This window comes from Elgaria multicarinata, chromosome 15 (genome assembly GCF_023053635.1).
Source record: "Elgaria multicarinata webbii isolate HBS135686 ecotype San Diego chromosome 15, rElgMul1.1.pri, whole genome shotgun sequence".
Taxonomy (NCBI): domain Eukaryota; kingdom Metazoa; phylum Chordata; class Lepidosauria; order Squamata; family Anguidae; genus Elgaria; species Elgaria multicarinata.
In genome coordinates, this window is record NC_086185.1 from 24,789,117 (window position 1) to 24,808,054 (window position 18,938).

Below are 18,938 nucleotides of genomic sequence, written 5' to 3' on the forward strand. Positions count from 1 at the left end.
TTCTGTTCCATTGTATGTTTTTGGTACTGTAATTGTTTAATTTGATCATTCGTCTACTTCAGTAGAAAGGTGACTATTGAACAATTTATATACATAATTTTAGAGGGAAGTCAACATGGCTTCCATTTTACAGGTGGAACAATGAGGCTGGAAGAGCATGATTCAGCTAAGCTGACTTGTGAGTTCGTGGCTGAGATGGGATTTCAACCCAGACCGGACCCCAGCACTTCTAACCGTGGGGAGGGTGCTGAGCACCTCCATGCCACTCCTCACCTCTCAATTAGCTGCTTCCCCAGGACAATCTTGGTGCCCTCCACTTTGATCAGCTCTTCATTATCATTGGGAATGACCGTCTTCTCCAGCTCCTCCTCCTGCTCCTCTGTCATGGCCACAGGGTTGGAGGGCGGAGCATTGGTTTGGTAGTAGAGGGGGCAGAACTTGTTGGTCCTCATGTGCCCGATGGCACCGCAAGCACCACACTTTAACTGCAGCAAAACAGAAAGGAGCGAAGGACCATCGTTGACACATTTGGAAAAGGAAGTCTTTGCCCGCACTGGCAAAAAGGTGCCCGTCAGGCAGATGCGCCTCCTGTCATGCACCTACTGCCCCTGTTTTGGGAGGAGATGTTTTAGGTAATCAATCAGAATCAGATTCAGAACTAGAAGACGCAGTGCCAGACACCAGCCAGGCTGTACCAGTGGGGGAAGAAGCTCTCATGGGTGATGCCCCAGCTGGGAGTCAGCCCTCTCCAGAGCTTATCTCCTCAAGGCCAAATCCTACACACTCAGTGGGAAGGGAGGTTTCTTCCGGAGGTGAGCATCCCAACAAGTTAGCTGATGCTAGGGTCAGGGGCGTAAGGAAGGCATGAGAAAGTCGGTTCGATTACACCAGAGCCTCCGCACCAGGCTCTCTGAAGTTACGGGTGTTTGGGAAGTGGCTTCCTATTCTTCTTGAGCGGACAATTGTCTTGCTTAGTTTGCATAGTTTTGCCTAGGGGGGCGTTTCCAAGAGGTTAGACTCTCTTCAGGTAGGCGTTTGTTGCTTAATAAAAGCTTTATAGATTACTTAGCAAGTAATTTGCCTCCCATCGAAAGCAGGAGTTTTCTGAGAAACACAACAGCCCCGGATGTGCAGAGGGGCAATCCCATCGCACCATCTGCAATGCCGTTGGAAGAGAGGTGCTGGCGACTGCAAGGAGCACCAGAAGGGAAGGGGTTCTTCCCCTAGCCAGACCTTTCTTGCTTAAAGAAGCACAGCTAGTGTTGACAGAATCCCAACAGACCAGACATAGCTTAAGGCCAGGTATACACTAAAAAGAAAAAAAGAAAAAAATCTGGATCCTGCATTAGTGCAACCCAGATTATGCAAAATCAGTTTAAACAAATAACACTAATTAAGCACGGTCCTTGTAAGGAGGGGAACCTTTGGCATGTGGCCCTAATCCAACCTATTGAGGATCCCCATCTGTCTGGAACAGCCTCCTTGCATTCACTCCCAGAGGAATCCCTGCTGCAATGTCTGGACTGAGAGGAGAGACGCTCTCGGTATGGGGAAAGGCAAAATGGGCAGGGAGGTGACGTCAGCAGGCCTGGCCAAGCCCACAGACAGCATCCGGTCCATGGAGGGCCCAGTGGGCGGGGGCAGTTCAAGGGGTGAGAAATGACTTCAAGCATCAAAGCCCCACTCAGGAGCGCTCCCAAACACACCATGGCTCCTGAGATGTCTCCAGACATGCACATTCCTTTTAAAAAATTAATTTATATCCCCCCCTTTCTGCACAAAAATAGCACTCAAGGGAGGTGGGGGTGGAGTCATCTGTGAAGGAAGGAAGATGGCAGAAGCAGCCAGAATTCCCCAGAGTGCCCAGGTACCTTCAGGTCCGGCCGCTCCTTCATCTTCTTGGGCTTCTTCTCCGGGGGACCCTTCAGTTTTTCCTTCTCTTGGTTTCGCTTGAGCCGTCTCAGCTGCTCCTGGATCCGGCGCCTCTCCTTGCGCATCTCCTCCCGATGCTGCTCATCGAAGAGGGCAAACTTGCGGCTGGAACACAAAGGCCGCCCGTCAAGGCCTTTAGCTTGGCCAGGACTGAAAATGCCTTTCCTAATAACATACCAGTCTAAATTAAAAAGTTTTTTTTTCTTTCCAAAGGACTTGGTTTCATTCATAGAATCACAGAATAGCAGAGTTGGAAGGGGCCTACAAGGCCATCGAGTCCAACCGCCTGCTCAATGCAGGAATCCACCCTAAAGCATATCTGACAGAGGGCTGTCCAGCTGCCTCTTGGAGGCCTCTAGTGTGGGAGAGCCCACTGCCTCCCTAGGTAACTGATTCCATTGTCGTACTGCTCTAACAGTCAGACAGTTTTTCCTGATGTCCAGCTGGAATCTGGCTTCCTTTAACTTGAGCTTGTTATTCCGTGTCCTGCACTCTGGGAGGATCGAGAAGAGATCCTGGCCTTCCTCTGTGTGACAACCTTTTAAGTATTTGAAGAGTGCTCTCATGTCTCCCCTCAATCCTCTCTTCTCCCGGCTAAACATGCCCAGTGCTTTCAGGCTCTCCTCATACGGCTGTTTCCAGACCCCTGATCATCCTGGTTGCCCTCCTCTGAACACGCTCCAGCTTGTCTGCGTCCTTCTTGAATTATGGAGCCCAGAACTGGACGCAAATTCACTTTGCCTGACTCCCTGCATTTGCTGTTTATTTTCTCATCCGCTATCTCCCGACTGCATTTTTGATGTGAATTTAAAAAAGCATGCAGTCTCCCTTGTGAAGAAAGGATATACTGTCAGTGTTTTTAATAAATCTATAAATACAACTGTTTTCTGCTTTTTCCGCCTTCTGCACCTTGTCTTTTGTAAAGGGAGTCCCACCCTTCCCAGCCTGTGAAGGAAAGGGAGGGCCTGAGGCTCAGTGAAAAATCCCTGCCTGAAACCCCGGAGAGCCACTGCTGCCAGTCAGTGTTGACAATACTGAGATAGATGGACCAAGGGTCTGACTCCGTATAAAGCAGCTTCCTAGGTTCCTAAAGTAGCCTTTCTAGAATGCTCTTACATGAATTCATCATCCTTGGTGGTCCGTATTCTGCTGTAGGCATCAATGACCGAGGGCTTGCGGACCGTCTCGCATCTCACGTACTCCTTCCCATCCTCGTCACAAAAAGTGCGGTAGATTTTCAAGCGGCGACCGGTGGCAGAGGAATTGAGGCTGGTCACTGAGGCCGTGTCATCATCTTTGTGGGAGCCGCCCAAGTTGCCTGGGGTGGAGGCTGCAAGAGAGACGTGGCTGCATTGTTGAGGAGAGAACCAATCCCACGGCCTCCCAATCGGAAGAGCAGAGTGAGCTCCCCAAGCAAAACGGAAACACCAAGTCCCCAAGATCCTATGGGGTGAGGTTCAGAGACAGGCCTTGGCCCCGGGCGTTTCGGAGGGCATAAGAATCCCACGCACCCATTTAGGCAATGGCAACATCCCAGGGCAGACCTGTCTGCCAGCCTCTTGTGCCCGCTGCCACTTCTGTTCCACTCTCCGTACTCCTTTCTCCGCAATTGTATGTAATCTGTTTGTATGGTTTTAAATTTTGTGTATTTGTTTTTAATGTTCCGTGTTTTAATCTCTGTAAACAGCCCAGAGAGCTTCAGCTACGGGGTGGCATATAAATGTAACCAAATCAAATCAACAACAACTTGTAAGCCTCAAATTATGGGATTTCTCTTCCTCCTACTCACCCAGTCCTCTCTGCTAGTTACGCCACTTCTATCAATAGCTATTAACCATGCTGGCTCTGTGGAGCCTCCGGCTTCACTAAGCCTTTATACACCAGTTGCTGTGGGAACACGGGTGGGAGGGTGCTGTTGCACTCCTGTCCTGCTGGCGAGTTCTGGCTGGCCACTGTGTAAACAGTGCATAATGTGCATAAGCCCTATATGGTTCAGGTCCAGGTTATTTGAAAGACCGTATTCTCCCTTATGAGCCTGCCCGTGCTTTGAGATCTTCTGGAGAAGCCCTTCTTTCAGTCCCACCCTCTTCACAGGCACGCTTGGTGGGAACATGGGAGAGGGCCTTCTCGGTGGCTGCTCCGGTGCTCTGGAACTCTCTTCCCGGGGAAGCTAGGCTGGCTCCCTCCTTGATGGGCTTTCGGAAGCAAGCTAAAACTTTTTTGTTCCAGCAGGCCTTTGGAGAATAGTCTGCCCCTCCATCTATGTTAATGTCTTATAATTTTGTTGTGTATTTTAAATGTTTATGGTTTTGTTTCCCCCCCTCCATGTATATTTTAAACTTTGTAAGGCCGCCTTGAGGCCCAGCATTGGGCAAAAGGCAGGATACAAATAAATATAAGAAGAAGAAGAAGAAGAAGAAGAAGAAGAAGAAGAAGAAGAAGAGGAAGAGGAAGAGGAAGAGGAAGAAGAAGAAGAAGAAGAAGAAGAAGAAGAAGAAGAGGAGGAGGAGGAGGAGGAGGAGGAGGAGGAGGAGGAGGAGGAGGAGGAGGAAGAAGAAGAAGAAGAAGAAGAAGAAGAAGAAGAAGAAGAAGAAGAAGAAGAAGAAGAAGAAGAAGAATGCATGACTAGATGGATCCTTGGTCTGAAGAAGAAGAAGAAGAAGAAGAAGAAGAAGAAGAAGAAGAAGAAGAAGAAGAAGAAGAAGAAGAAGAATGCATGACTAGATGGATCCTTGGTCTGAAGAAGAAGAAGAAGAAGAAGAAGAAGAAGAAGAAGAAGAAGAAGAAGAAGAAGAAGAATGCATGACTAGATGGATCCTTGGTCTGACCCAGCAGGGCTCTTTTCATGTTCAGGAGCAGCAGGCTACTGACTACCAAGCACTATTGTGCCCTGCTGGTGGACTTCCCAGGGGCATCTGGCTGAGCACGCTGGGAAGCAGGCTGTTGGACTAGGTGAGCTCTCCAGGGGGGTCTTCTCATGTCCTTTAGCATGAGACGTAGCCGGATGCTGGAGCCACCCCCACCCACCCCCCGGGGACTTTGCCCTCGCGGCCCAGCACTCACAGAGTCCTTTCTTGTCCCTCCTGTCCTTCTTGCTCCTCTCCTTGTCGTTGCCGCTGTCCTCCCCCATGAGCATCCTCTGCAGCTCTTTCCGCTCCTGCTCCTCCCTCTCCCGGGACAGCTGGGAGCTGGTCTTCTTGTTCTGCAGCATGTTCTCAATGTTCTTCCCCATCTCCTCAAAGTCGCTGTCCTCGGCAGAACTGCTGTCGGTGTCTGTGGATAAGATCTCTGTGGATTCCAGGACTCTGAAGCAGAAAGCCAGCATCAATGTCAGTCCCTTACAACAGAAAGGCTTTGAGCCATATGGAGGAGGAGGAGGAGGAGGAGGAGGAGGGAGCAGACACAAGCACCAAAATCACTTTCAAGAGGTCACAAACATGGAGCCCTACCAAGTCTCCTAGGTACAGGCCCTACTATTCTTTAACGAACATAACAGTCTTGCTAACCTAGCTCCTCCTTTTTCTACAAAGCTCTTGGAAAAGACCACCATGACTGCTTCAGTTTGGAAAAAGTCGGGCATAAATACTTCAAAGAAAGAAATATTCACCCCATTCAGGCCCTTTCCAAGAGCTATCTCAGCTAAGACCTTCAGTTCAGTCAACTTACTTTCCCCTGCTATTCTAATGAAAGCTTCCAAAGGGGCTTACAAATAAAAGATAAACTACATTCCAAAACAAGAATTCTACAATTGTGGAGAAGGTATCAAGGCAACCTTCCTCCAGGCCCTGAGTCAGCATACGGATGAATCGTTGAGAGCACAGTCAAGGGGAAGTGGGCAGTGGAAGCTCAGACATTCAGATCAAGTAAAAACCCGCCATGCCCAAAATTAAGCGAGGAAGGGTCATTGAGGGGAACGGGGAGGCAGTAGGCCAGCTGAAGGTCCCACATCCGAAGCATTAGCCAAGTACTCACTTGTTTTGCAAATCAAAGATGCGCTGGCACTCCTCTTTGTACCTCTCCTGGTGTTCTGCTACGGAGAAGCGAGACCCACGGGCAAATTTGCTCATAGGGCCTTCACCCGAGCGGGCCTGCTCCGTGGACATGGTGCGCACAACGTCAATCACCTCCCAGCGGGAGAGCTTCTTGATCTGGGGAAGGAGAGATTGGCTGACTGCAGGAAGCTGCTGAGGAGGCTCAAATGCAAAGAAGGAAGGAAGGAAGGAAAGAAGGAAAGAAGGAAAGAAGAAAGGAAGGAAAGAAGGAAAGAAGGAAGGAAGGAAGGAAGGAAGGAAGGAAGGAAGGAAAGAAGGAAGGAAGGAAAGAAAGAAAGCTCCTCTCCACACTCACCTCCTCTTCTGGAACTCCAAACTTGCGCAGAAGCTGCTTGGCATTTTTGAGAGACAGGCGCCGGAGATCCGCATCCGTCCCGGTCACCGTCTTCTTCACGGGTTGTGGCTCCTTGTCATCCTGCTTGAAGATGAACAAGAGTCTTTCTTCACAGTTGCATCCACTTATCGTCCAGGCCCCGGAACAGAGCCCAAGGAGAAACCCTGCAGCATGTCTACTGGCATTCCCACCCTCCCCAAGCCCCGAGAAGGGAACCCGTGGGGCCTAGAGGGAACGGCTCTCCTGACCGCCTTTCCTTGCTATTGGGTAAAGAGAAGGAAGCAGGCCCCGAAGCAATGGCCCAGCAACTATTCCCGCCCTGGCCCCTTGCCTCGCCTTCCCGACTTGGCCCATTCGCCTACCTTCTGCTGCGTTGGCTTGTTTGGGATCTTCACGTAGGAGAATCCTTCTCCGCATCCGGTTGGATCTGCCACTCCAGTCACTTCCAGGAGACATTTCCCCTTCATGGCTGCAATAAAGGCCCGTGTAGTGTTCCAGGGGGCCGTGCGCACCTAAGAAGTAGAGAGAAGCGGTCACCCTTCGGGGGGAAGAACAGGCCCTTCAGGTTACCCGAAGGACCACTTCCTATGCTTGCCCCCAGACCATAAGACCATCTTCAGAAGCCCTCCTCTCGAGTGCACCCGCCAAATGAAGCGAGCCAGATGGCTACTGAGAGGGCCTTTTCAGTGGTGGCATCCTGGTTGTGGAATGCCCTCCCCAGAGAGGCTCGCCTGGCAAATACATCGTGGTCTTTTAAAACTGAAGGCCTTTTAGCCCTTCAGTTTTAAAAACTACACTAGTGCCTTTTAGATCTTTCCACTGCTGCTGGCTTTTACTTCGGTTTTATAGTGTCGTTTTAAACTTGTAAACGTTCGGTGTTTGATCACGCCGTTGTATTTTACGGTTTTAACTTTTGTAAACCGCCCTGAAAGCTTCGGCTATTGGGCAGCATAGAAACGTAATAAATAAACAAATACATCTGACGTTCTGGCCAAGAACATTTACTGTCTGCCTTGTGCCAAATCCCTGCCCTGCGCAGTCTTGGTTCTACCTCATCATCTATCTTCATCTGGAAGTCCTCCTCGTTTTCTTCTTCCGGGGCAAAAAAGGATTTCTCCCCATAACCTGCGTCCTGAGGGAAGAGAGAAATAAGTGATTTTCAGAGTCCCTTGGGACACACTCATACACAGGCACGAACAGCACAAAGAAAGACGTGTGACTGATTCATAGAAACACCGGAAGCGGTCTTATACTGAGTCAAACCCTTGATCCCTCTAGCCCAGTATTATAGACACATTGACTGTGGCAGCAATGGCTCTCCAGAGTGTTTCCTAGACCTACCTGGAGAGGCGAGGGATCGAACCGGGAACCTTCTGCATGCCAAGCTTGTGCTCTAACACTGAGCCATGGCTCTCACTATCACACAGGATGTGGAAAAATAGAAAGGAAATGCCTGTCCAGCTTTATATTCAGGAGGCCCCACCCTCTCCCCATCACAGGCTACAGCAGGCCAAGGCCTTCCATCTGCTGGATGCCAGTCACCCTAGAGTTGCCAACAGCAAACTGAGAAACCAAAGGGTGCCAAAGAGCTCATGCTGTTGAGTCTTCTCAGCTCCTTTTTTTTCCTCCTAGAAACAGTACGAGAGAAGAGACTAACTCTGGTGCTATGAAGGATAATAAATCTTTAATGGTCTTGTTGAAGAAATAAATTTGTAGTTAAAAAAGCTCAACGTTTCGGATACCAGGATCCTTCGTCAGGAGCTGATAAGGAGTATTCACTGTTGGGGACAATAATATTGCCATTACTAGCAAAGTTAAACACTTTATCTGTGGAGCGTCCACATCGAGAGCTGCGTTTGCTATCCAAAATGCTGCTTCAACAGCGAATACTCCTTACCAGCTCCTGACGAAGGTTCCTGGTATCCGAAACATTGAGCTTTTTTAACTACAAATTTATTTTTTCGATAATACCATTTAAGATTTATTATCCTTCACAGCACCAGAGTTAGTCTCTTCTCTCGTACCGCTTAGTGGTGCTTTTTCTCCTTTTTCCACATCCTCCTAGAAACATCCAAGACGGTTTTGTTAGCATAGGTGCCTGCATTTTCTAAAGGAAGCTATGAAGTAGCCATTATACAGCAGGCGAAATGTCACGTATGTGAGAGCGTCTCCTTGGATGTCTCCTTGTGTCTGTCTTAGCTAATGAAAACATAACCTAGGCTTCAGTGCTTCGGTGTCAAAGTTAGCTTTCTGTAACTTACTGTAGAGCAAAGGGGATTGTTTAACATAAATTAGTTATGCTCCAGTGTTACGTTCTGATTGGCTCATGCTGCTACTGGGTACTGCCCCTTTCAAGCTTCAAACGCTGTGCTGAATTCCCTATTCTCTGTCCGACTGCTCGCCTTCAGAGACCAGGCCTTGATTACTAATCAATAAAGCGCTTTTGAACCCTCTGTCGCTAGAAGTGTGGAGTCGTGCTTAAGGGCTGATTGGATCTCGTCCCTGGGTGAAGAACATTGATCTAACAGTTTCATGAAGCTGCTTTCCCTATTCAAGGAGCTGCTCCCGACTCTGAAAGTCAAGATTTGGTGACAGCCGTACCGGAAATTACCAGCCCAGCACAATGCAAAAAGGAGGGATGGACTGGGCTCCCCACCTCTCCGCCCATGATGACAAAGACATCTAGCTCCAGCTGAGAGCCCCCTCCCTCCTGCTACCAACTGTCTCTGCAGAGGCCACCAGTGAGGGAGGAAGCAGCAGCCAGGCACCTCTCCACCGTGCCTGGGTCCAGCTCCAGCTCAAAGCCCCCTCCCTCCTGCTACCTACTGTCTCTGCAGAGGCCACCAGTGAGGGAGGAAGCAGCAGCCAGGCACCTCTCCATCGTGCCTGGCTCCAGCTCCAGCTGAGAGCCCCCTCCCTCCTGCTACCAACTGTCTCTGCAGAGGCCACCAGTGAGGGAGGAAGCAGCAGCCAGGCACCTCTCCATCGTGCCTGGCTCCAGCTCCAGCTGAGAGCCCCCTCCCTCCTGCTGCCAACTGTCAACTAACTGCTGAACTTTGCAACTAAGATTGTAGTGCCTGAATTTGCTTTCCTTTTCCCCCTCCTCCTCCTCCCTCCCAATCCCCTTTCCTTTTGTGTCATGTCTTTTAGATTGTAAGCCTGTGGGCAGGGACTGTCAAGAAATACTTTTGTAAGCCGCCATGAGAGCCGTTTTTGGCTGAATGGCGGCATAAAAATCCTTAAATAAATAAATAAATAAATAAAGACCTTCAGCCTTGCTGCTGCTTTCAAGAGCACACACTCAAGTTGGATGGGTGCAAGTCAGCCTGGCCATTTTTATCTTTATTTTAACTCTGAATCCCTAGGCAGAAGAAGAGTTCTGTCTAAGCTTGGACGGCTCGCTTCCAAGATTTTGATCCTAAAGCACGGTGGCCTCTGAGGCACAGCTTCGATGCTACTGGTGCACTACAGAGATTGGGGGTGGGGGATAAATTCTTATTCCATCACAAAGATGGGGAATTTCAGAAAGGATGGAACCTTTTCAGAGACGGACTTAATGCATGCCCCACTTAAAGGACACAACCACTGGATGGAGAATTCAAGATACAGCCTGATCTCTTCCCATGGACTGATCTAACTGATATTAAGAGACAGCCAGATTACAAATGCAAACACGCTACGAATTAAAAATGCAAATACTTTGCATCCCATCATGGTGGGAGGTGGCAGGATTGAGACGGCCTCAGCGTCCTGGATTTTCTGGCAAAGCAAAAAAGCAAAGACCGACAAAGTCCACAAAAGGCAGAGGCTCACCTTCAAGCGCTGCTCGGCGGAGATCATGCTGTAATACGCGCAGCACTGCTCTGGAGACACCATTGCTCTTATCTCCTCTTCAGTTGGGAGGCGGAAATCTGGCTTTAGAACCCACCAGTTGGAGTCCATCCCTGAAACAGACAACGGCCTTCACTGAGCCCGGCTAGGGAGCCTGCCCTCCTTCCCTCCCAAGAACAGGAAGAGCAAGCAAACGGCACTCCAGCATCCATGGCTGAAATGGATAATCAAATATATGGAGGCACATAAAAAATGTTCTCCATCGACTTTAGAGACTAGAAACGCTGCGATGTATTTTAGCCCCGATGTGGTCTTGTCATTTTTCTATGCCGTCTCCTAATAACGGTTTCTTAAAAACTCAGGGAGTTCAGTTTTCAACTGTTTTTGAAAGGTTTCACCGCGCACAGTGAGCAGCTGTTTCTTACAGGATACAGATAAACAGAACGCAGCACATGGCTATATATTGCGTCAGGACATATACATCTATCTCCTTTGAAGTAGAGCCGTGTGTGGCACAGAGTGGGAAGCGGCAGTTACTGCAGCCGAAACTCTCCCCACGGCCTGAGTTCGAGCCCAGCGGAAGCTGGTTCTCAGGCAGCCGGCTCAGGTCGACTCAGCCTTCCATCCTTCCGAGGTCGGTAAAATGAGTACCCAGCTAGCTGAGGGAAAGGTAACTGCGACTGGGGAAGGCAATGGCGAACCACCCCGCTACACAGTCTGCCAAGAAAAGGTCAGCGAAAGCAGGCCTCCCTCTAGGAGTCAGTAATGACTCAAGTGCTTGCAGAGAGGTTCCTTTCCCTTTTCCTTTGAAGTAGGTGCAAGGGGCAACCGAGAGAGGACAGGGCTGCTGTTTAGGTGTCCTTTAAAGGTAAAGGCAGGCATTTATGTAAAAGTAGTTTCCTGGAGGCACAGAATACAAGGCACTGCCTGATCCCAAGACAGATATATGCCCATCTAAGTCCACTATTGCCTACTGTATCTGGCAGCGGCTCTGCAGGGCCTCAGACACAGAAGAGGCATGATTCCCATCACCTGTTACCTGATACTGTTAGCAGGAGCTGGCAAGCATTTTCTGCATGCAAAGCAGGTGTTCTGCCATTGAATGTTGGTCCCTCCCCAGGAAGACGACAAGCTGGAGCCTCTCGAGAAGGCCCTGTTGCACGATAACATCCGCCTACCCGTGCGCTTGAAGTCTGCGCAGAGCTTCAGCCGCTTGCGGATGCTGCTCTCGGAGTGGGATGGAAACGCCTTCTTAATGTCTTCCATGCGAATCCTACGGGGTCGGTCTCTGCTCTTCCAGAACAGGCGATATATGAAGACCTAATAATGGAAGCCAAAGGAGCAGCCTGAAAATGTATTTATTTATTTACTGCATGTCTATACCGCCCAATAGCTGAAGCGCTCTGGGTGGTTCACAAAAAATCACTACTTGCCAAAAAGAAAACACAAGCAAGCTACAATCACATGGGCAGAAGACCCTAACCCCGTTTTTTTAAAGCTTTTTATTTTACTGACTCACAATGAAAGGATTAATATAATCAGTCCAGGAAATGGCAGAGTTTCATAGAAAGTTTCAGTATTTCTACATCGTTCTTCTTTGTTATTCTATGTACTGTGCTCTAATATTGCAAATAAACTTTGTGACTGTGAAAATAGAGTTTTCAGCCCCTTTGATCTGAAACCAAATACCCTTTTCTTGTGCACACATTTTTGGTTTCCCTAGCCTAAGCCGAAGGCAAAACCCACCGCCTCCCAATGCACCATGCCATACTCACTCCACGCATTAATCCACAACTTCCACATTATAGCATGCACCCCATGCTTACACAATTCAAAGGTCAGTTCAGTAGTCTCAAGAAAGGGAGCCAAGCCGCAAGCTATAGAAGAGGGCAAGGATTCAAGAGATGCCAGCCAATTTGAACTGGGATTGGAGGGGATTGGGTCTTGTTTTGACCTCAGATAAGAGCACACATGCTAACCCCACTAACCAACGCATCATATTTTTTACCAGCATGCCCTCTAGCGTATGTCCCTGCGTCACACTCACTTGCTCGTTTGCCAAAAAGAATTCCCTTCCTTCCCCCCAACCTGCTGTACGGATCATAATTTGTGAAACCTCCCAAAAACAAACCTGCAGGAAGTCTCGGATGTGAGTATTGGCCCGTTTGGAGTTGGGCCCAGGCACTTCAAAGAGAGGACACTCCTGTCCGACGACAAAGATGTCCACAAGCTCCCGGATATAATAACCTTGTCGTGTCCGGATAATCAGGAAGTCTGTTTCAGGCATCTTGTGAAGGTAGATCGGAGCCCGGAAGAGGTTGTTTTCAAATGCCTGACCAAAGAGAAGGGGATGCCTCAGTCAAGCACCACAAAAAACAAAGGCCTCTGTGTGTCCTTACAGCCCAGTTTTAGTCTTTCCACGTGCCTCGGGGTTCTCTGTCAAACCTGAGACAGTTGGTACAAAGCAGGCTCTAGGAAGGGCACACAGGAACCTTCAGGTAGTTATACACCAGACTCTAAAACTCACAGAGCAAGCCACTCTCCCAAGGCGATGAAAAAATGGAAAGCAAATTAACCTAGTTCTTTGCTTGCGTTTGTTTCCAATTCGCTCTGGAACTATGTATTTATTATTATTTATTTTATTATTTATTATTTTATTTATCATACTTATACCCCGCTCCTCAGCCAAAAAAGGCTCTCGGAGCGGCTTACACTTAGCAAAAAAGACAGTCCCTGCCCTCAGGCTTACAATCTAATAAAGACATGACACACAAGGAAAAGGAGTCAAGGAGGGAGGGAGGGAGGAGTGAGAAGAGAGAGAGAGAGAGAGAGAGAGAGAGAGAGAGAGAGTCCAGCAGGAGCAGGCCCCGATGTTACTTCTGCCTGCTCCTGTCCCCTCGGTCCTTCTTCTTCCCCACAGGGCCAAGATGGCAGTTTGCCCTGTGGGGGGGGGGGGGGAAGAGTCCAGTAGGAGCAGGCCCCGATGTTACTTCTGCCTGCTCCTGTCCCCTCGGTCCTTCTTCTTCCCCACAGGGCCAAGATGGCAGTTTGCCCTGTGGGGGGGGGGGGGGGAAGAGTCCAGTAGGAGCAGGCCCCGATGTTACTTCTGCCTGCTCCTGTCCCCTCGGTCCTTCTTCTTCCCCACAGGGCCAAGATGGCAGTTTGCCCTGTGGGGGGGGGGGGGAAGAGTCCAGTAGGAGCAGGCCCCGATGTTACTTCTGCCTGCTCCTGTCCCCTCGGTCCTTCTTCTTCCCCACAGGGCCAAGATGGCAGTTTGCCCTGGGGGGGGGGGGGGGGAAGAGTCCAGTAGGAGCAGGCCCCGATGTTACTTCTGCCTGCTCCTGTCCCCTCGGTCCTTCTTCTTCCCCACAGGGCCAAGATGGCAGTTTGCCCTGTGGGGGGGGGGGGGAAGAGTCCAGTAGGAGCAGGCCCCGATGTTACTTCTGCCTGCTCCTGTCCCCTCGGTCCTTCTTCTTCCCCACAGGGCCAAGATGGCAGTTTGCCCTGTGGGGGGGGGGGGAAGAGTCCAGTAGGAGCAGGCCCCGATGTTACTTCTGCCTGCTCCTGTCCCCTCGGTCCTTCTTCTTCCCCACAGGGCCAAGATGGCAGTTTGCCCTGTGGGGGGGGGGGGGGAAGAGTCCAGCAGGAGCAGGCCCCGATGTTACTTCTGCCTGCTCCTGTCCCCTCGGTCCTTCTTCTTCCCCACAGGGCCAAGATGGCAGTTTGCCCTGTGGGGGGGGGGGGGTGGAAGAGTCCAGCAGGAGCAGGCCCCGATGTCACTTCTGCCTGCTCCTGTCCCCTCGGTCCTTCCTTATGTATTTGTCTATTTGCTTGTTTGTTACATTTACATCCCGCCTTTCCTCCAAGAAGCTCAAGGCAGCGCACATGATGCCCCTCCTCTCTATTACATCCTCACAACAACTCTGTGTGGTAGGCTAGGCTGAGAGTCAGTGACTGGCCCAAAGTCACCCAGTGAGCTTCATGGCCGATTACAGACTAGAACCCGGATCCCCTGAGTCCAGGTCCAATACTCTCACCGCTACACCAAACTGGCTCCCCACCATATTTTAACCTCACTGGCTAGGACACCCACCGTTGAACTGGTCCCTGGATACAAACCATCCCGGCGTCTCATTTTTTTCCCTGCACCATAGTTCCTTTGAAAGCACAGTGCTGCCCCTCTGTCTCGCTCTTGACCCAAGAGGAGTAAGGTCAAAGCCAAAATGAAGCATGGATTGGACTTTACGCAGAAATATCGAAGGCTGAGCCTCTAGCATTTTACAGCTACTTGGTCCCACTGTCTATTAGCATTCCCAGACACCCTTTCAACGCACACGGCAGGCCGTGCACCTGACAAAACAGACTCTGGACCATGAAAATTTCTGCCATAACCTACTGAAGGTGCCACAAGCCTCTGTCTTGTTTTCACCCATGGCAGAAGAGGCCTACGGGTAAGCCTGCGGCATTGAGTGGCCCCTCGGAGGAGTGCGCAGCGTTTGAACGCGACTCAAGTCAAACCCAATAAGCACATCAACCGCTGGTCCAGGAGCACAGGCAGGCCTCCCAAATTCCTCTCCCTCTGCTTGTGTTGGGAAACGGAGGGAGGCAAAAGCTCAACCCACTGGATCTGGTGGCAATTTACAGCTCTGTGACCTTTTGTTCCTTGCAAAGAGAGAAACTCCTCCCCTGCCCCAAAACACATGCAAACTCAACCCTGACTCCCAGATGCAAAAGGTAGACATCTCACCTGGAGCAGCTGGCCGGGGTGAAGAGAGCCCAAGAAGGGGGAGGTGTGGCAGTACACCGTCTCTCCGTATTTGCAGTCGGGGGCCCCAGGATCCTTGCCCGGTTTCTGCCAGGAGCAAGACAGCTGGGAGTCAGAAGGCAGCAGGAGCTGGGCTGCAGGAGCTCAAGACCAGGCAGCCACGCCGGCACACCGACTCACCCGCTTGTAGTAGTTCTTGATCTTGCTCGCCATCCCAACCTGCATCATTAAGGGGGCGTTCTCCTCACTGTACTCTGCCAGGATGAGGTCGCCGTCCTTGCCGGTGAGGTCTTGCGGGGTGCGCATGAAGAACATCTCCCCGCCGCCAGAGGCCTGACGCTCCTGTTCTCTCATCTGGGCATCGCACAAGGAGAAGGTTGTTAACGAACCAAAGACAGACAGAAACGCACATCTGAAGCAGCAGCAGCAGTGGGGATCTCTCTTTACCCCCGGGATACCTGACAGGAGAGAGAAGCCCTCCTGGCGAGGAACCCCCGAGGGCAACGCCGTTCAAATGTGGACCGCAAAGCAACTAAGATTGTAGTGCCTGAATTTCCTTTCCTTTTCCCCCTCCTCCTCCCTCCCAATCCCCTTTCCTTTTGTGCCATGTCTTTTAGATTGTAAGCCTGTGGGCAGGGACTGTCAAGAAATACTTTTGTAAACCGCCGTGAGAGCCTTTTTTGGCTGAATGGCGGCATAAAAATACATACATACATAAATAAAAGCAGAGGAGCAGAACTGGGGAACGACGAGGGCTTTACCTTGGCTTTCTTCTTGATGTGCTTCAGCAGGGGCTGCACCGAATGGGGACCAGGCTGGGACAAGGCCCCAAAGGAGTATTTCTTCAAGGGCGGCCGATGGAACTGACGCAGCTTCATAGGGCCCATGTGGGTGGGGAAGAAGGGCTGCCGAAGCTCCACCGCAGGGATCGAGTGCTGCACGCCAAGTCAAACACACAGTCGCACTCCAGACAGGGAAAGGAACCGGGCTCCAGCCCGCCGCCAGCCCCAGGAACGCCTCCCCCTCCCAGGACTAGGCATCCCGGCATCACTAACCCGCCGGGGATGAACCGTCCCGACACCCAGCGAGGCGCCCGCCCAAAGCAAAGCACCGGTCGCGTCCTGCGGCACGCAAGGCCACACCGCTAAGCCTTGCGCACAGGTCCTGCAAGCCACTTATGGAAAGCTGGTGCACCACTACCTGCCCATGGAACTTTGGTCTATCCAGATGACCCAAGGCAGGCTGGGCATTTACCTCGGCACGTGGTTCTCAGAGGGCTGAAATTCCGCACCAGGCTGCACTTTTGCAAATTCAACACACACAACCGCCACCACTCGTCCTAACCTGGATGATGTTGCCTCCAAAGGTTCCACGAAGCCCTTGCTGCTTGGGATAGTAAAACTCGTCGTTTGATAGATTCCAGGGGTCCTTCACCTCTGGCTGAGACATATTCTAGATTTGCAGCAAGGAAAGTAGGAATCAGGCATCTTCTTCTTCTCTCCCACAAGCCCCTTCTACACACAGAAAACGAGAGCGACCCCCACAAACCTGCTGAGGCTCTTCCTTAATGACTCCCGTTTTGCCCAAGAGGATCCGGCTCTTCTTTAGGGAAGACTCTTTCTTATTCTCCTTGGAAGGAGAATTCAAGGTCATCTCTTCCTTCTCATCAGGAATTTCTAGGAAGGAGCACATAAGAAATGTCTATTCAGAACACTGTCCCATCTCCGCAGCAAATAAGTCGGGGAAGCCTACAGAGAGAGGGGACAGTGGGAGGGCGACCCTGTTGATTCGCTCGGACCTCTCAGAGGCTTTCAATACCGTCGGACCATGGGACCCTTCTGGATAGGTTGTCTGGGTTGGGAGCTGGAGGCATTGCGTTGCAGTGGTTCTGCTTTAACTCGGATGGGCAATTCCAGAAGGTGATACGGAGGGATTATTTATTTATTTATTTATTTATTTATTACATTTATATACCGCCCCACAGCCGAAGCTCTCTGGGCGGTTTACAACAATTAAAAATAGTAAACATTAAAAGTATACAAAAATTAAAAAAACATAAAAACAGTATAAAAACAACAGTATCCATTTAAAAACAACAATTCTGGGGTCCATTAAAAACAAACGTAACGTTGTTAAATGCTGTTAAAATGCTGTTAAAATGCCTGGGAGAAGAGAAAAGTCTTGACCTGGCGCCGAAAAGATAACAACGTTGGCGCCAGGCGAGCCTCATCGGGGAGATCATTCCACAGTCGGGGGGCAACCACTGAGAAGACCCTCTCCCTTGTTGCCATCCTCCGAGCTTCCCTCAGAGTAGGCGCTCGGAGGAGGACCTTAGATGTTGAGCGTAGTGTACGGGTAGGTTCATGTCGGGAGAGGCGTTCCATCAGGTATTGCAGTCCCAAGCTCTGTGCCTTGGCAGCTATGCTTTGGGGCGCCATAGGGCTCTATTCCATCCCCATGTTGTTCAACATCTACATGAAACTGCTGGGGGAGGTAATCCAGAGGTGTCAGCTGAAGTGTCATCAATATGCAGATGATACTCAGGTCTTTCTCTCCTTGTCAGAAAATCCGAGTGAGGCAGTGGCTGTTCTGAATCAGTACCTGGGTAGGGCAACCGACTGCATGAGGGCCAATAAACTGAGACTCAATCCAGACAAGATGGAGAGACATCTCTCCAGCTAAGTGATGTCCAACCTGTTCTGGAGGGGCTGTAATGCCCCTAAAGGATCAGGTTCGTAGTTTGGGGGTGCTCTTGGATCCTTGATTCTATTTAACCGCATGGGCATTTACATGACAGATCACTTCGCTTCGTGCTTCTGCAGTTTAGTTCCCACTGCTAGTGTATAGAAATATCTACACTATAAATTTAAATACAGGGAGAAAAAACAGTTTACCTCCCTCAAAGGAATGCTGGCAATTGCAGTTTTCTGAAAGTGCTGAGAATTCTGTTGGAGATCAAGCCTTTGCACAACTACAATGCCCAGAATTCTTTGCGAGGGGTCAGGAGAGTTAATTCATTTTCTGTCCCACTAGAACCTGGGACAGGCATCTGCTTAGGAAAACACTTTCCTCTGCCCAACCGAGTTCTGCATCTTCACGCACTCCAGGAAACCGCTGTGACACAGAAGGGATTCGCCCTACCCCATCCCTTCGCCACCAACACTCCAAAGGGAAAAGACAGTGATTCTGTGAACATACCTAGGATTATATTTTCATCATTTGGGTCAAGGGTCAGGACGGGCGGAGCCAAAACAGCCTCCATTGCCTCATCGTCCCAGATGATGTTGTCTTCCCAACGGCCATAGACCAGCTCTTCGTTGTCAATGGGGAAAATAGAGAACCACGGCTTGTCTTCATCCAGGGCTGCTGCAACAATATAACAAAGGCACTTCTGTCAAGATCTCCAGAGTACTGGGACACAGGGACACACAAATTCCTCTCCCTGTCTTACCAAGAAGACGCTTAGCAGCCTCTCCAAAAGAGAGGCCACTTCTGAAACCTCCAGGCTCAGGATGACTTTAAGAATGTAAGAACGTAAGAAGAGCCCCAATGCTGGATCAGACCAAAGTCCATCTAGTCCATGAGGTTGTAGCCATGAGGTTGTGGGCTCTCCCACACGGGAGGCCTTCAAGAGGCAGCTGGACAACCCTCTGTCAGGGATGCTTTAGGGTGGATTCCTGCATTAAGCAGGGGGTTGGACTCGATGGCCTTGTAGGCCGCTTCCAACTCTGCTATTCAATGATTCTATGATTCTAGTCTGGCACGCTGTTCCCACAGTGGCCGACCAGCTGCCCACAGGAAACCCACAAGCAAGACGTGAGCGCAGGGGCACCCTCCCACCCATATTATGAGACAAGGAGGAAGAGGGCATTGCCAATTTGCTGCTGAAGAACTGACCCCACGTAGCTACGTCTGAAAAAAATGATAGAGAATGATTGTGGCCAACCAGGGTGGCAAAGAAAAGGAGGGGCATAAGCCACTTCAGAGGCCAAAAAAGCTGTTTATTGGTTTGTATACTGAAAAA

At 50.3% G+C, this 18,938-nt stretch overlaps 1 protein-coding gene across 6 annotated transcripts in view; it reads right to left on the minus strand.

Annotated features, from left to right (window-relative positions):
- TAF1 (TATA-box binding protein associated factor 1) overlaps positions 1–18,938 on the minus strand; it is a 52,644-nt gene that overhangs the window by 23,335 nt on the left and 10,371 nt on the right. For 2 of the 6 annotated variants that reach the window (XM_063142000.1, XM_063141996.1), the window contains exons 10-26: positions 18,113–18,280; positions 16,463–16,590; positions 16,259–16,366; positions 15,676–15,849; positions 15,095–15,268; positions 14,897–15,001; positions 12,281–12,481; positions 11,328–11,469; positions 10,132–10,262; positions 7,370–7,450; positions 6,681–6,830; positions 6,280–6,399; positions 5,905–6,080; positions 4,996–5,237; positions 3,049–3,262; positions 1,872–2,037; positions 274–485 (exon numbers count right to left, since the gene is read on the minus strand). In XM_063142000.1, coding sequence (XP_062998070.1) covers positions 274–485; positions 1,872–2,037; positions 3,049–3,262; positions 4,996–5,237; positions 5,905–6,080; positions 6,280–6,399; positions 6,681–6,830; positions 7,370–7,450; positions 10,132–10,262; positions 11,328–11,469; positions 12,281–12,481; positions 14,897–15,001; positions 15,095–15,268; positions 15,676–15,849; positions 16,259–16,366; positions 16,463–16,590; positions 18,113–18,280 — 2,692 coding nt within the window. Of the gene's footprint in view, positions 1–273; positions 486–1,871; positions 2,038–3,048; positions 3,263–4,995; positions 5,238–5,904; positions 6,081–6,279; positions 6,403–6,680; positions 6,831–7,369; positions 7,451–10,131; positions 10,263–11,327; positions 11,470–12,280; positions 12,482–14,896; positions 15,002–15,094; positions 15,269–15,675; positions 15,850–16,258; positions 16,367–16,462; positions 16,591–18,112; positions 18,281–18,938 lie in introns of all 6 variants that reach the window. The other 4 variants (XM_063141999.1, XM_063141995.1, XM_063141997.1 and 1 more) reach the window with 3 other exon arrangements.